Source organism: Triturus cristatus, chromosome 4_2, assembly GCF_964204655.1.
Source record: "Triturus cristatus chromosome 4_2, aTriCri1.1, whole genome shotgun sequence".
In the NCBI taxonomy this organism is placed as follows: Eukaryota; Metazoa; Chordata; class Amphibia; order Caudata; family Salamandridae; genus Triturus; species Triturus cristatus.
The window spans coordinates 729,921,040-729,937,212 of record NC_140586.1 but is presented as its reverse complement, the minus strand read 5'-3'; the positions used below and the strand labels follow the sequence as shown (position 1 = coordinate 729,937,212).

The following is a 16,173-nucleotide window of genomic DNA, read 5'->3' as shown; positions in this document are numbered from 1 at the left end:
TATCCGACGTGATATCGCACCAGTGGGGGAGGTGGTGGCGGATCCTGCCACCCACCGGCGTGGGGTGCTCAACAAAGCTCGGATTAGGAAGGTTTGGAGGTAGAAGCAGCGGGGGCGGAGGTGGACTGTCCCCCACGCTGATTCCCAGACCCGCCCCTGCGGAAGCCACGTCCACGGCCACGCTGAGGCTGGTTCTGCACAGGCTTGCTCAAGGAACGTGCCTGGGCGCCCCTGCCTTGGCCACAAAAGGAACGAAAACCAGGAGTGACTGGGGTCTTCGTGGAAAGACCCAAGGACTTGGCCGTAGCCCGTGAGTCCTTAAAACGCTCCAGAGCACTGTCAGCCTTATCGCCAAACAGGCGAGAGCCATCAAAGGGCATATCCATGAGCGAACTCTGGACATCGGGCGAGAACCCAGTAGATCGCAACCAGGCGTGGCAATGCAGCGCCACAGTCGTAGAAATCGCCTTGCCCAACGAGTCAGCGGTGTTCAAACCACACCGAATGGCGAACTTAGCCACATCCTTACCCTCAGCAACCACCTAGGAAAGTACAGCCTGGACCTCCTCAGGACACTGAGGCAACACCTGAGCAACGGTATCCAACACCGTGTGGGAATAGCAGCCCAACAAGCAGGCGGTGTTCACCGACCGCAGCCCCAAGCTGGCCGAAGAGAACAACCACTTACCGAACTGTTCCAGCTTCTTAGAGTCCTTATCCGGTGGAGCCGTAGGAAAAGCACTCTGCGACGTCGAGGTCTGGATGACCAGACTCTCAGGCGTGGGATGAGTGGTCAGAAACGCGGGGTCACCAGGAGCCGGGCGGTGACGCCTGGCGACATTCTTATCCACAGGGGCCTCCATGGCCAGTCGCGACCAAGTGCCCAACAGGACGTTGGTGAGGGCGTCATTGAAGGGAAGCAGTGGCTCCGACAAAGTAGACGCCGTCTGGAGCACCTCGGTCAGGAGGTTAGTTTTGAGGGCCACCGTAGGAAGATTGAAGTTGAGGACCTCAGCAGCCCGAGGGAGCACCATCGTGTAGAAAGCGCCCTCCTCCATCGTCTGTGGGGGAGAGGCAAACCCCGGGTCAGAAGAGACATCGAGGTCGCCGGCGTCCTCCAGATCGTCCACCCAGTCCTGCTGGGAGTCACATTAACGGGCAAGAGGGTCCTCGGACCCCTCCCAGTCATCCTCCACCTCAGTTGCAGAGGGAACCGGTCGCGGAGGCAGATCCGGAGAAGGGACATACGGCGTCAGATATGGCGCCGTCTCTCATTGCGGATCCCAGGTAGGAACGAAATGGTCCTGGAACCGGGGCAAGGGTGGAACGAACGGCACCCACTGCGGCGCCGGAGACGAGGGCGGCGCTGGGGCCGGCAGCGCTGGACCTCGTGGCGCTGGGGCTTGAGCCAACGGCATAGGATCCTGTGGCAGTGAAGCTGGATCAGCCGGCGGTGCAGATGGGCCAACAGGATCTAGACACGGGACCGCGGGGCCCGAAGGCACGTCGGCGGGAGCCCGAGGCCTAAAAAGGCGGTCCATTGTGGCAAGAAACTCTTGCACCCGTTTGGGAGTCGCCGACGGACCTGGTTAAGGCGGGTAGGCCGCAGGACTCCCAGGTTCCAAGGGAGCCGCAGGGGCAGAACCCCTGTCCCCCTCGTCCGCATCCGAGGACCGACGGGGGGACCTCGGAGAGCGAACACGCTTCTTCTACTTCTTTTTATGTCATCGGTTACCGGAATCTGAGGGCGAAGACATGGAGCCCGAGGACTATTGGGAGTCATGTTCGGTCTCCAGGCAGTAGAGGCAAACATCATGGCGGTCCGCCGCCATGTTGCGACGGCAGGCCCCACAAGATTTAAAGCCAGGCATCCCTACTTGCACCAGGAGGAAAAAGGGGAGACAAAAAGTGACTAAGGTACATGTTCTATCCGGATCAGCGCTTGCTGGCGCGGAAAAAAAAAGAACTGACTTCAGCGCGCATGGGTGGCACCTTAGTATTCTCTGTGACGTCATCTCGGCGCTTACGACGCCTGTGACGGACACGGAGCCGCACAACACCAGCTACTGACGCGCAGGAGTACTGCTACAAAAAACTTTCCGGATCCAGTCTGACGCCTGGGGATATTCTAAGGTAAGGAATCTATCACTAACGTGTCTCTTTCAGATAGTATGTTTTAACATGCCTTTTAGCATGGGTAGGGTGTTAGTATATCTTTGTGAATAGGTGAACGTTTCTACAAGAAAATCCTCTTCTAGAGGGTCACTATGTAGTTCTACCCAGTGATATTGGGCTGCCCTGTTGATGAGTTGCGCAAAGCCAATGTAATCATCAGTTTGGGAAGGCCTAGCAGGATAATAGATCAGGGTCATTTGGTATATCTGGATCGTTATCGTAATCATCCCATGGGTCAGTGTCCTGTGGTATGTGTGGGTCTTGTGGGATATGATGATCATCATCCCCAATCCAATCCCCATCATCGAAATAGTCATCCTGTGAGTCAGGTGACATCGGAGGAGGTGAATTTGATGGTGTGATATTTGGAATAGGAGGAGGAGATTGAGGTATACAAGGGGGAGAAGGGTTGGGACCCATGTCTCTTTTTTGCTTAAGAGGTATAGGGGGCTCTTGAGGGAGTTCTAACTTCTGTTTTTTGGGAAGAGTAGCCATAAGGTGTCCAGTGTTGGGATCAATAATGAGTTTTTTCAGTTTTGGGTCCAAAGGTGTTTCTTCAGATGGAAGTTCTTTGGAGGGAGTCTCTGTTCCTTTTGGGGTAGATTTCGGCATCAAAGATTTTTGTTCAGAGTCTTTGGGTGCCGAGTGCTTGGGATCTAGTTCTTTAGGTTTAGCCGGTTTAGGCTGTGTAGCCTTCGGAGTGGTTTGTTTCAGCTCCGAACTTTTCGGCGCGGAGGTTGTCGGGTCTGAGTTTTTAGGTGTGGAGCATTTCGGCTCCGAGGATTTTGGCTTGGACGACTTCGGTTCTGGCTCTTTTGGCTAGGAGGGTTTGGGCTCCAAGGCTTTCGGTGTGGAAGATGTCCTCTGTACCGACGATGTGGGAGGAGTCCCATGTTTGTCCTTATGTTTCATGGCAAAGGTGTTGGTTCGGCACCGGACTGGGATCGGCTCGAACCTGACCCGGAATGCTTGTGTTTGTGTTTCATAGCCGGGCCAGAGGGCGGGGCATTTGAGGCAGGACTGTGATGTGGTTCGTCACCGAAGATGTCCGGTACGGAGCCGTTGCCGTGTTGCATCTGGTGGCGTAGAGCCCGATGATCACGGATGGTCTTCTTTGATGGGAATGATCGACACGCTTCGCAAGATGATTCTTCGTGTTCCGGAGATAGGCACAGGTTGAAGACCTTGTGCAGATCGGTGCGGGGGAAATTTAGCACGACACCTGGGACATAGTTTGAACGGAGTCCATTCCATCGACTGCTGGTGTGGTCAGCACGGGTAGGTCTGACGGCCCGCCTCGAAGTTCCTGATCGAAGGTTTCACAGTTTGGACGATATGCGCCAAATGGGATAGCAGGATCGAAGACAATACCGTCGAGGGTAGAGTTTTCGCGTCGAAGGGGTTCAAGAATGATACCGAACCGGAGCGCTGCAATACACATCCAAACCCGATGGCGGAAAAAATAATCTGGGGATGGAGTCGATGCGCATGTGCACTATCACAAAGGGAGGAGTCACCTACCTTGTGACTACAAAGACTTCTCCGAAGAAAAATAAAGTGCAAACATGCAGGCCAAACACAGATGGCGATCTATGCTAACGCATATGATCTACAGCTCATATGCCTCGAACAGACTGTTTCTTGTAAAGCCAGACACTTATGGGGTTGAGACAGGTATAGTATTGTCAAGGGAGAGTAACAGAAACATGCACGTTGATATCAGACAACAACAGTAGAAAATTGCAGATGTAGGAAAGGTATATATAATGGTGACTGTTAGAAACGTGATTTTTGGTAGGATGAGCATGTGCCAAAGCCAGGCACAAACCACCAGGAAAAGGGAGTTACACTCCTAAAATAACCCCTTCTCACCCTCTTGGTAGCAGTCAGGCTTATCTTGGAGGCAGTGTGTAAAGCATTTGCACATAACCAACAGTAATACACTGTAGGCACTACAAAAGGACACCACACCAGATTAGAAAAATATCCAATATTGTTATATACTTAAGACAAGACCAAAACTAATACAAATCCACTAAACGGTACTTAAAAATCTTTAGTTATCAAAATATACTTGAAAAACAGTTCCTTGATGTCGATAGCTCCATCCAGGGCTATCACGGTGTCATGAACAAACAAATCCAAACAGTTCTGGCTGGCCGCGGCGTCGAGGGCCCGCTACGGTGTCGGGAAGACCCGCAAACAGTACCTTTTAGAAATGCAGGGCGTTGGCGACCTTTTGTTGAGCTTCCGAAAGCATGGCGTCCGCAGGCGTCTGTTCCGGAGGTCGGTGCAGGGGTTGTCGGGCACTTGAAGTCACACGCGTTGCAGATTGAACTCCTCAAGGTTTAAGTCAGGAGCTGGCGTCGGGTGCTGTGGTGCGAAGTGCAGCGGTGCGGTGACCTCAGGTCGCGGTGCGAGCAGCGGCTCGGAAGCAGCGTCAGATGGCGTCGTCAGTGAGACCTGGGTCATGGTGCAAAGTGAATGCGGTGTTCGTGGCAGTGCTGGCAGGTCGCGGTGCAAGCATCGGGGTCGTCGTTGCTGAAGCGCTGTCATCGGCTGGAGAAACTCAAAGTAGATTGCAGAAAGCTCAGTCCAGTCCTTTCACTGCCCAGGACAGAAGCAGCCACTGCAAGCCAACACAGCAAGGCACGCAGCAAAGTGGGAATTCCTCCTCACAGCTTCTCTGGCTCTTTTTCTTGTTCCAAAAGAGTTCTAAAGTTCAGGGGTCTGGGAACCAATTTTTTTTATCCCAAAATCCTTTGATCTCTTAGGCAGAGTGTGTCTGTGCCCAGCCATAACCAGTTCTGCCTTCTCTGGTGTGACTTCCTGGCAGGAGGTGGAGACAGCATGGTCAGAGGCAGACCAGGCCCTTTGAGGTGCAAGGAAATCTCCTCTCCCTTCCCCAATTGCAGCCCAGGTCTATTCAGCCCTTTCGTGACCCACCTAGACTATCTGGAGCCACTCCTGCTCCCCAGCCTTCTGTCATCCAAAACCCAGACAGGCAATCCACATTCCAGCCGAGGCACACGGAATGACTGAGCAAGAAAATACACACTTTCTAAAAGTGGTATTTTCAAACACAGAATGTAAAAATCACCTTCAATAAAAGATGTATCTTTTAGAGTTCAGGCATACTAGACTTTATTTTCCTACCCAACTCCTCGGGCCAGTTATGTTTATAAGATGATATAAACAAACTCCCCATTCTGTCCTATGGGGATAGGTAGCCTTGCAATAGCGAAAAACAAAATTGGCCGTAATTCACTATCAGGACATGCCACACACACCAGGGCATGTCCTACCTTTCACATACACTGCACCCGGCCCACAGGGGTACCTTGGGCCTACCTTAGGGGTGGCTGACATGTAGGAAAAGGGAAGGTGAGGGACTGGCAAGTGTGTGCACTGGCCAAGTTGACATGGCAGTTACAAACTGCGTGCAGACTCCGCAATGGCGGGTCTGAGTTACCTTTTCAGGGCTACTTACGTGGGTGGCACAATCAGTGCTGCAGGCCCGCTAGTGGCATTTGATTCACATGTCCTGGCACACAGTACACTTTACTAGGGACTAACAAGTAAATCAAATATCAAATCATGTAAACACCAATCCATAACACAATTTACCACAGGAGCACTTGCACTTTACTACTGATCAGCAGTGAGAAAAGTGCGCAGAAACACTACACGACCAAAAACAGAGTCAAAACCGGGAGGTCAGAAAGCAAAAACTCAGGGGAAACACGCCAAAAGATGCTAAGTCTAACAGTGATGCTAGACCAGTACACTGCATTCAATATCAGAGACCATGCCATATTATTCTAAAACTACAGAAGTACTATGGAAATCAGAATGCTCCCCGGAGTGGTGTAGTTCATTACTCCAGAACAAATCTGAAGTATATACGTAAGGATTAAGCAGGCAGGCAGTATTGCCAGCCCCTTCACCATATGTATTTAAACTGTACCTGAAATTTGTAACAAAAGGGGTTCTGCCAATTTAATCTGCCTGTACTTTTCGCTTCTGGATCACCTGGTTTTGGACTTTTTTCAGAGGGCGAGCCCTATAACTGGTTTCTCACCTACGGTAATCACCCGGTAAACTGACTGCAAGTGTTTACTGCCAGTGTCTGCATTTTAAGATAAGGGTGCTGGAACACAGTATGGGGCACTTGGCTGGTTATATAGTAATGCGTATGCACACGTGTGAGGGCTGCACTTGTGATACTACTAAAATGTGCAGCCCGATAACTGCGCACACGTAGCCTGGCACAGAGGGGACTCTGCAGGGTTTGATGTTGACCTGGGGTAGGCCTTATATTATTAGTGGACACTCAGAAGTAAAGTCAATGTAGTTTACTGTTTTGTCTGCAGTGACATTTAATTATATCCATATGGGGAAATATGCCTTAAGAGTGCAGTTTTGCTTCCATTTGGCCTACAAAGTCCATCAAGATTGCCCAACAGGGTGAAACGTGCAGCAAGATGGAATATGCAAGCCCCAGATAGAAATAAGTACACCTTATGGGTAATCCAGAATTGTCATATTTCTCTGGCTCGGCTCAGTATCAAAGTCCAAACCTTGTGTCACCCTGATGGGTCAAGTTAATTACATTGCTCTCCAGCAGAAGGAACGAAGGCCTCCCCACACATAAGCAACAATTAAGAGACAGGAAGAAAATCTGCATCCGTTAATAGCGGTCACAATGTACTAGGGTTTGTCCAGCCTAGGCCCACTGAACAAAGGAGGGAGCCCAGGCCACAAAAGAGGGCTTTCTCTTTGGAATTTTGATGGGAAATGTCCTGGCAGTGATGTTAGCAAGGAGCAGAGATGAAGGCCCTACAGGAGATGTGACCAGGGACTCCAGGATGGCGCCATCTTGAATTGTCCCAGCAGTCTGTGCAGGAGGGTTGGGACTGGGGTGGAGAGGTGATATGGCACCCTAGGATTGGCCATGAGTTCCTGGCTTATAGAACTTTCTGTCCCAATTTAAAAACTCTTACACAAGTGAGAGTGAGTACTTTTTGTTGCAGCTGGACACTGGTACTGGACTGGGGCAGCCTTGGAGATCCTGAAGGAGGAACCCACTGGGCTAAGTTGATCCCAGAACCAGGGGGTCCCTAGCAATCCTCTAAGGGCCAGTTTGGGGAAGACCTGAACTTCTTCACCACACAGGAGGCAAGAAGAGGATAAGCAAAAGAAGAAAGGCTGGTGCAAGGAGCCAGAGGGACCAGCTCCCTGCAAGATTTGCTGCCTTAGGGACCAGGAGGCCTGAGGAAAAGGATTCAGTTGGCCAGGGCTCGCCACCAGGAGCAAAAGGAGCACAAGATTGTGCTAAATGTCCTGACAGGGTCCGAGATATCGAAGTGAGATGGATCTGATCTTTGACCCCCATCCAAAGGAGCACATGGAGCAAGTGAAAAATATCCCTGGGATGGGCCAGGGTCCAGGGGTCGATGAGAGAATCATTAATATTGAATGAGCCCTGGGAAAGGGTGAGCGTTGGATCCCCGCCCCCCCCCTCCCTAGAGCTCCGGAATCCCATTGCTCCAGAGGCCCATCTACCCAAAAGGATCAAGGGGAAGTGCTGCAGTGCCATGCCCCCTTCCCATCCCACACTTCTTGTGCCCATGTCTGGGGGAAGCGGGATGGCCAACACAAAGTAGACACCCTGCCCACATGGAGCGGGCAGGGAAAAAGAGCACTGCTGACTCCCGCACCGGCAAAGGAGAATGTGAGCTGGGCGATGAGCCAGCCGGGGCATTCAGGAGTGGCCTTCCCAGGCTGCCCTAAATGAAGGACACCATGTGGGGTGGCCAGGTGGGAAAGGGCATCTCAACAAAAACAAAAAAAGAGAAAGCCGCGAGGCTGCATGGCAGCATCAAAAGAATACGACCAGAGCTTCTTACTAAATATTGACACCCCCTTAAGGGAGGCCCCATAATACCCTGCGGGGCTGAAATGCACTAAGTTTTTTGGCTGTCTGTAGTGGCTTCGGGGGAAGCAGGAGCCTCCCAATGATAAAAACAGAATGTGTGGGGGGAAAATTCATAGGGGAACTAACCCTATGTTGATAGGGTCAAAGAAAATAAGACCACCCGGCTTTCTCAGTCAAAGTTAAGCTTTCCGAACTTGTGGTGGCACATGGTGGGTATTATTCCATTACTATGAGGTCTGAGAGAGAAATTTCCCACCAACACCACCATACTATTGCTTATTTTACGAAACTGTGGTTAAAGCCCAGTAGATAAAACCTGCAATTCTCTGAGGTTTTCCTCAGTCTCTGGAGCTATTCCTTGTCAACAAGGTGTCTTCCTTGAAATATTTGGTGTTCTCCACCTGGACTGTACTTAAGAGGAAAGAAGAATCTGAAAATGGCGACCACACACTGGGGCTTCAGGTTCAGAGGTGCGTCTGCAGTCATTGGGGTGGGGGGGGAGGACAGGTGCAGACACCTACTAATCGAAGAAAGGAGGAGAAAAAAAAATGAGGGACTTTTTGGATCAAAGCACTGGATGGCAGAATACTGCACAGCATGGCAATCCAGGAAGATCACGCTGCAAAAGTGTAGTGCAGTCATAGTGTATTCTAGGTTGGCTTATGACACTGCATTATATGCAATATGTAGGCTGTTCCAAAGATTAGATTAGTAAGAATTCAAAATTCAACAGTAGAACAGTTATACATATCCAAAAGTGATATGATATATTACCTGTAATGTGAACATTTCAGTTTTAACAGATTGCAGCAACTAATCATTCTAACATGCATAAAAGCTACTTGGGTGTTGGGCAAACTTACAGCTTCTCTTCCAGGTAGTGGATAGAAAGGTGTGCCAAACAGCTTTCTCCCATTGATGAATGCCTTCATGATGAAATTGGTCACTATTGATAAAAGAAAACCATATATGCATTAAGTATTATTTTGATACAGTTACAAATATTTTTTGTTATATGTTTCAATTACACTTACTTTTTCTTGAGACTCCAGCACCAAGATTATGATTCAAGTCAAAAGGATCTTCAAAGAAAAAAATAGATTGTTTATGAAATGTAAATAGCAATTTCAAAAGGGCTGCTAACCATACATAGGGTTACTTCTTGAACAACAGAGTAATGTATGAAGTTAAGACACCTAACAAATATATATATTCTCAAATACATCTGAGTCTTAAACAATGATGCAAGACTTGATACCAATACGGAAGAGCTACACACATTTCTTTTAACCTGACCCAATGTTTCTATATCGTACTGAGTCATGATCACTTGCTACTTGTAATTTCTTAATAAAAAACAGCATAGAGAAAGTTACTTGGACCCTGTGGAAACCACTCGGGATTTTTTTCCTCTGAATTTATTGATTTGACTCCAACAGATGAACACATTCAGCCACCCGCACTTGGATTCTGACATTTGAATCTAGTCCTTTTACATAACGCTAGAAAACAAAATGGGATTCACTCCCTTTTTAGTGTTCCATCTTCAAAAAAAAAAATATCACAAAGAAAATATGGACAACTCGCCAAGATTATCCAAGCAACAAGAACTGCCCTTATGCCAACAGGAACCGGGGCTTATAATATATAAACAAAACAATGGTGAACCTTAGATCCCTTCATATACTTTTACAAATATGCCTGTATAGATAAATGGCAAGCAATAATGCACACACAATGACCAAAGTTATGGTGTCAATAGTGATTTAATATCAAATAAGTTAAACATGTACTCGTAACTGACAAAGCATATAAAATATGACATATACATAGTCTCATACCAGACCACAATTATTGTGCAGGGGGGTCCCAAAAGTGAAGAAACACACAGTGAAAACATTGTACAAGGAAGAGGGAAGAAGAAAGGGAGGAAAAAGAAGAGGAGGAAGAAGAAGAGGAAGAAGAAGAGGAGGAAGAAGAAGAAGAGGAGGAAGAAGAAGAAGAGGAGGAAGAAGAGGAGGAGGAAGAAGAGGAGGAAGAAGAAGAGGAGGAAGAAGAAGAAGAGGAGGAGGAAGAGGAGGAGGAAGAGGAGGAGGAAGAGGAGGAGGAAGAGGAGGAGGAGAAGGAAGAAACAGAGGAGGAGGAGGAAGAAGAGGAGGAGGAGGAAGAAGAGGAGGAGGAAGAAAAAGAGGAGGAGGAAGAAAAAGAGGAGGAAGAGGAAGGAGGGTGTGTGTGTGTGTGTGTGTGTGTGTGTATATATATATATATATATATATATATATATATATATATATATATATATATATTCACTGAAAAAACCATAGGTTTCACACAAGTTATAGTTAGCTGTACATTTCACTCGTAAAAAACCAATGAAATTCCACGTTATAGTTAGTGCAGGCAACTATAACTCACGCGACCGCAATCCTCTGCTGATGACATATGTGTCTTTATGAAAAAAAAATATTTGTAATATATATATAGCTAAAATTTAATGGAAGAAGACATGGGCAAATAAGTGTCTAAATACCGTATTAGCATCAGCAGAGGATTGCGGTCGCGTGAGTTATGGTTGCCTGCACTAACTATAACGTGGAATTTCATTGGTTTTTTACGAGTGAAATGTACAGCTAACTATAACTTGTGTGAAACCTACGTTTTTTTCAGTGAATTTGCAAGGTTTTTTAAATGCTAATTCCTAACTATAACGTGTGTGAAACCTATGGTTTTTTCAGTGAATTTGTACGTTTTTTTAAATGCTAAGTTACTTTACGCCGTTCGTGCCGTGCGCGCCCACTTCACGCAGTTCGTTCCGTGCGCGCACGGTGCGCGTGGCGCACCGTGCGCGCACAGTGAGCACGCGGTGCGCTTCGCGCACCCGTGCCCACTTTACGCAGTTAGTGCCGTGCCCACGTTACGCTAGATGGGCCATGTGCGCACGATGCGCTTCGCGCACCGTCCGCACACGGAGGACATATGATGCGCTTCGTTGTGATAGGTTATCTATTAAATGTTCAAACGTTACTATATGCCATGCACAAAAGGTGCCCGGCGGGCACCATTTGCACACGGGGGGGGGGGGGAAATGTGGACACCCTAACCAAGGCTAGGTGGTTAGGAGCTGTCTAGCCTGCCCCTTTTCATGTTATCCAAGTTTGTTTTTCCTCCCCCCCCTCATAGTGCGAGAGAGAAAATGGCGGCCGACACTTCCTGGTTTCGACCGATTCGAATGTTTACTTTGATCTAACAACCAATCAGAAACGCGCTCGCGCACGGCACCGTACACGTACGGTAAGCTTACCGTAAGCGCACGGTAAGCGCACGGAGCGCTGCCACAGATATATATATTGATTTAAATGCTATTTTCTCAGGAACTACTGAACAGATTTACACCAGACCTACAAAAGGCACTTCCTTGACCTTATGGCTACCTCTCTGCCAAATTACAAGTAATTCTGTTCAGCCGTTCGGGCTGTAGCTGTGTCTAAAGGTCCTATGGAAAAATGCATGGGGAAAACGCGTTTTGGGACCCCCCTTTTTTCTCAGCCCCCGCTTGACGAATCACCCCGAGACTTTCAGGGTAGGAGCGGAGCGTAGCGCCCCATTAGTTTTGAAAATTTCGCGAGGATTCGTCAACCGGCGCCAAAGTTATTCAAAATAGAATGTTGCGGATTTCCTATGGAAGCAGGGTCCTAACTATAACTACCTACTGGCGACCGCCAGTAGGTAATATATATATATATATATATATATATAACCACACACACACCCTCCTGTTGCAAGCCTCGTCAGGCCTCCTCCTCTTCTATATATAACCATCCAGGGGATTAACAAAAGGAGGAAGCAGGGCTCAATATGATGAACTTCCCCAGCAGTCTCCTCTGTGTGAAAACTTCAACAAGTCCATCAAGTGAAATATTGTCAGGCGATACTTAATCTGGCCAGCCAGGTCCAGACTTAATAGCGTGGGCAGCAGTGCACCGTCAATGCCAACCCATTCGATTACACTATTTATGATGGCTGCTGACGAGAACGAGGCTTGCAACACAGGCATATCAGCCATTATTGGTTCAAGCCAAAAACAAGGAATGTGTCAATGAAGGGATAAGGTAACATTAGAAAAAATACACTTAGAAGTTAAAAATCGGACATTTTAAATTCCTAACACTTTACAGTATGTAAGCAATTAAAAATACAAAATAAGAAGGACATAGGAAAAAGATTCACATACTTATCAACCCAACAGTATGTGATGAATACATAATGTAAATACATTATCTGATCCGTGATTTTGCTGAACTGTTTGTAAGTGTTTAAAATCAATAAAAATTTGATTATCAAAAAAACAAAACATTATCTAACCTTACAGTACTTGGAGGACGGGGATAAACAGGGGCATCGATAACAAGGGTGATATGATTACAATCATAAAGTACGCTACTAGGAGAAAACACTGTGCATATCAAAATAATTCAAGGGATACCCAAACATTCAACTCACACTCCATAAATTGTATTTCCTCATAACTTGAGCCAAAACAGTCTCTTAATATTCATTGGCATAGATTGATGAGCATTGTGCTTTTGGTATGGTAATAAACAGGGGCTTTAACTGCAGATTCCTCACCTTAACAATGGATACTATTACAGTATCCCCCAAAAGCGGAGGGTCTGGGCTATGGACTAATACAGGAAAGACCTGCAGGACTGAGTGGGTAAAATGGCCTTCTACATGGCGCTGACAGTCAACACAGTGGTGCTTTGTAAACAGCATCAGTAGTTTGGCAACAACAAAAAAAAGGGAGGGGGTAGGGTTACTACAACAGAAACCCACTTTTTCACACATGGGCCCAGTCTACCCTGATCTTCTTCAGAAGTTGAGGGAGGAGAGGTAGCAACAGTAACACACAGAGGAGACCTGTGTTCTACTATAGATTATCACACAGTAACTTTCCTGGAGGACACTGAGGTGCACAGTAGGTCTGACACTGCACATACTCCATGGTAGCAAACCGATCTAGCCAAGGCATGCCCCACTGATCAAAGATGCCTTTGCCATCTTGGGATGGAGATGCCGCTTGTGATGTGCTAGTCAATGACTACTGAGGACATTTGTTCTGGAGTTCAAAGAGCCTGCTAGATGGTTAGCTATCAGAAAGATATTCTGCTGGCTCAGCCACCCCCACAGATGCTGGGCTTCCAGGAACATGACCCTACTTCGTCTTGCTGGTAGCAGTACCACTTGGCGTTGTGTTGTCTGTGAGGATCTGCACCAGCCTCCCATTGATGGATGGCACATAGGTTTTCAGATTCAAGCAGATCTCCTGAAGCTCCAAAAGACTGATGTGAAACTGGCTCACCACCGGAGCCCAGGGACCTCAAATCTCCACCTCTCCCAAGTGATTCCCCCCTCCCCTCCAAATCAAGCAGTGACACATCCATCACAAACATGAAATGTGGTTGGGAAAGGAAGAGTGGAATTCCACAGGTCAGGCTGGTGTCTGCCTGCTGCCAAAGAAGATCGTGCACTCTCTCCTACAAACTAGATGGAGCTGGAGAGGCAGCCATTATGTAGATAGAGTGAACACGCAGAAGAAGGGTGGCTGTTCCTATAGAGAAAAGAAAAAAGCGGGGATAGAATGCATTGTGATTGGGAAAATCTTCCTTATCAGAAGATAGATCCCTCGGGCGTGGCTACGGCCGCAATGGAGGCAGATGTGTCTGGGTAGAGCTCCGCCGGAAGCTCCCCCTTACAGGCCCGGTTCTCCGAATGCAGCCGTGTATGAAGGCTGTCGTTAGGCACAGCTTAAGCGGGATTCTGCGCTGAAGCACCGTTGCTGGTTGTGGCTTGCCTGGACCCCGCTGTATGGCTTCCGATTGAGGGAGGCGATGGATGTCTGCTCCTAGAGGGGACACCTCCAACTACGCGAGTCCAGGGCTTGGCCCCGCCCACAAGGCCGCAGAAGATGGCGCAGTTACGATGCATCGCTGGGAGCAGGCCTCAGGCTGAGACTTCGCCCGAATAAATATACTCAAGTCCACGACGGGATGTGGTCGAGAACCCTGTTGTGCCATCCACCCGATCCCGACTGCGAGACCCTGCCCCACCTATGAACTGTCGAGACGTGAGAAGTGAGACGTGAGCGGAGACATCGTCCGGACCGCCCACGTAGCTGTTACCGTCGCGATCGCAGCAGAAGACTCTCACCCGACGGAGGAGGGCTGCAAGTGCTGGCTTTGATGCAATGCCGTTGCCAGCTGCTATGAGGTGGGAAAAGATGGGAGCCCTTGTGTAGCCGCCCGTACGGAGCTGGAGTATACTTTCTTCCGACCCTGCTGCCACCCAGGGAAACACGGTGAAGAGGTACACGGGTTGGGCCATCTACACTGCCGCTGCTCATGCGGAGCGATTGCGAGAGGGGGTCCCCCGGGCCACCACGAGAGCTGCAAATATTCATCCCCTGCCGCCCATGCATACGTTTAATAAGGTGAGACGCGATACGGCAGGAGCCCCTGTTCTGCTACCGGCGGGCTGCGGCGGAGTGAGACTCTGCGGACGGGGTTGCTGGCTATTGCGGTGAGGAGGCGGGGATCGGCCGTGTTGGTACCTCTTGGACACATACCGCTACCCCTGGCCCCGCGGCACGGCGCCGCATGGGGGGCACTACCTCTGCAGAGCTGCCTGTTTAACACCAAAAACTAGTTTTTTGAACCGACACACTCCTAAGTCTGGGCGATGTATCAGATTTCCCCACAGGCCTAATAATGGGAAGCAAATTGTTGATGCAATCCTAGAGAGCTGTGAGACAAAGATTAAACGGCACCTTTACTTGGCGCACTCACTGCCTGAAGCCCATGCAAGTGGGGCACCCCCAGAGCTACCATTGTGAGAATACTAGAGCGATCTAGTATCACAACCTGGGGCGGCGGAGTAGTGCTGGTTACTGTTTTGGAGATCACTGCACAGTCACCAAGGGTGCGTCTGCGGACTGCTCGGGTGGTACCCGCGGAGACTCACGCCTCCAAGGTCAACCGAACGTGATCTCTCGTTGAGATGACTTGATGCACCCCTACCCAAGATGATCTGAGTGGCTGCGCGGCCCGGCCGATAACTGCACTGCTGAGGAGACACGGATGCGAGATGGAGCAGCTCCGCTGTTAGGGCTGTAAGTTGTGAAGTGACTGCTGAACACGGCTTGTTGGAGTTGAAGGGGACCTGCTATGACATCAGCGCCCTAGGGACGTTGCGTGGAGGTCCTGTTCGGCGTGGAGCAGTAAAGGTGTACAGACACTGCGAATGATGTCGGGTGGTACCCGGACACGGGCTGGTGCAGGAGGAGCGCAGATCGTGCCGTCGCTGTCCAAGCCGAAGTTGGACAAGATGGCGAAACAGGGACTTACAGACCAGGCCGCAAACAAGCTGGATGCGGTGCTCGCTGCAGTAGAACGTCTGGAAGCAACTATCAATCAGACTCGCACCTCCCTAGAATCTAAAATTGACAAGGTGGCCATTGATCTCACTCACCTGCATGCCGATCACCGTAAATTAACGAACCACACCACTGTCCTGGAGACCACGCTTAACGACGTTAAGCCGCAAGTGACACAAACAGATAAAAATGTACAAGATTTGTTGCGCCGTGTAGAGTTTCTGGAAGATAGAGCCGAGGATGCGGAAGGACGAGCACGACGCAATAATGTACGCATAGTAGGTGTACCGGAACGATGGGAGGGAGGGGAACTCACCACGCACATGGAGAACTGGCTTAGAGATCTTTTGCCTGCGGGGTCCCTCTCGCCACACTTTGTCATAGAGCGTGCGCATAGAGTCCCAGCAAGACCCCCTCCTACCGTATCGAACCCGAGGCCCTTGCTCCTCCGGCTCCTAATCTATCAGGACCGAGATGCCATTCTGCAGGAAACCAGAAAACTCCAAGATATTCACATAGACAATCACAAGATAATGTTTTTTCCGGACTACACTATCCAGGTACAGCGTCAGAGGTTCTCGTTCATGGCAGTCAAGAAACGCCTTCGTCAAAATAACCTGAAATATTCCCT

The 16,173-nt window shown here is 49.1% G+C and overlaps 1 protein-coding gene across 2 annotated transcripts in view; it reads right to left on the bottom strand.

The window, feature by feature from the left end:
• Positions 1-16,173, bottom strand: part of TUT4 (terminal uridylyl transferase 4) — a 1,269,543-nt gene that overhangs the window by 293,284 nt on the left and 960,086 nt on the right. For both annotated transcript variants that reach the window (XM_085602613.1, XM_085602614.1), the window contains exons 24-25: positions 9,148-9,195; positions 8,977-9,059 (exon numbers count right to left, since the gene is read on the bottom strand). In XM_085602613.1, coding sequence (XP_085458739.1) covers positions 8,977-9,059; positions 9,148-9,195 — 131 coding nt within the window. The remainder of the gene's footprint in view (positions 1-8,976; positions 9,060-9,147; positions 9,196-16,173) is intronic.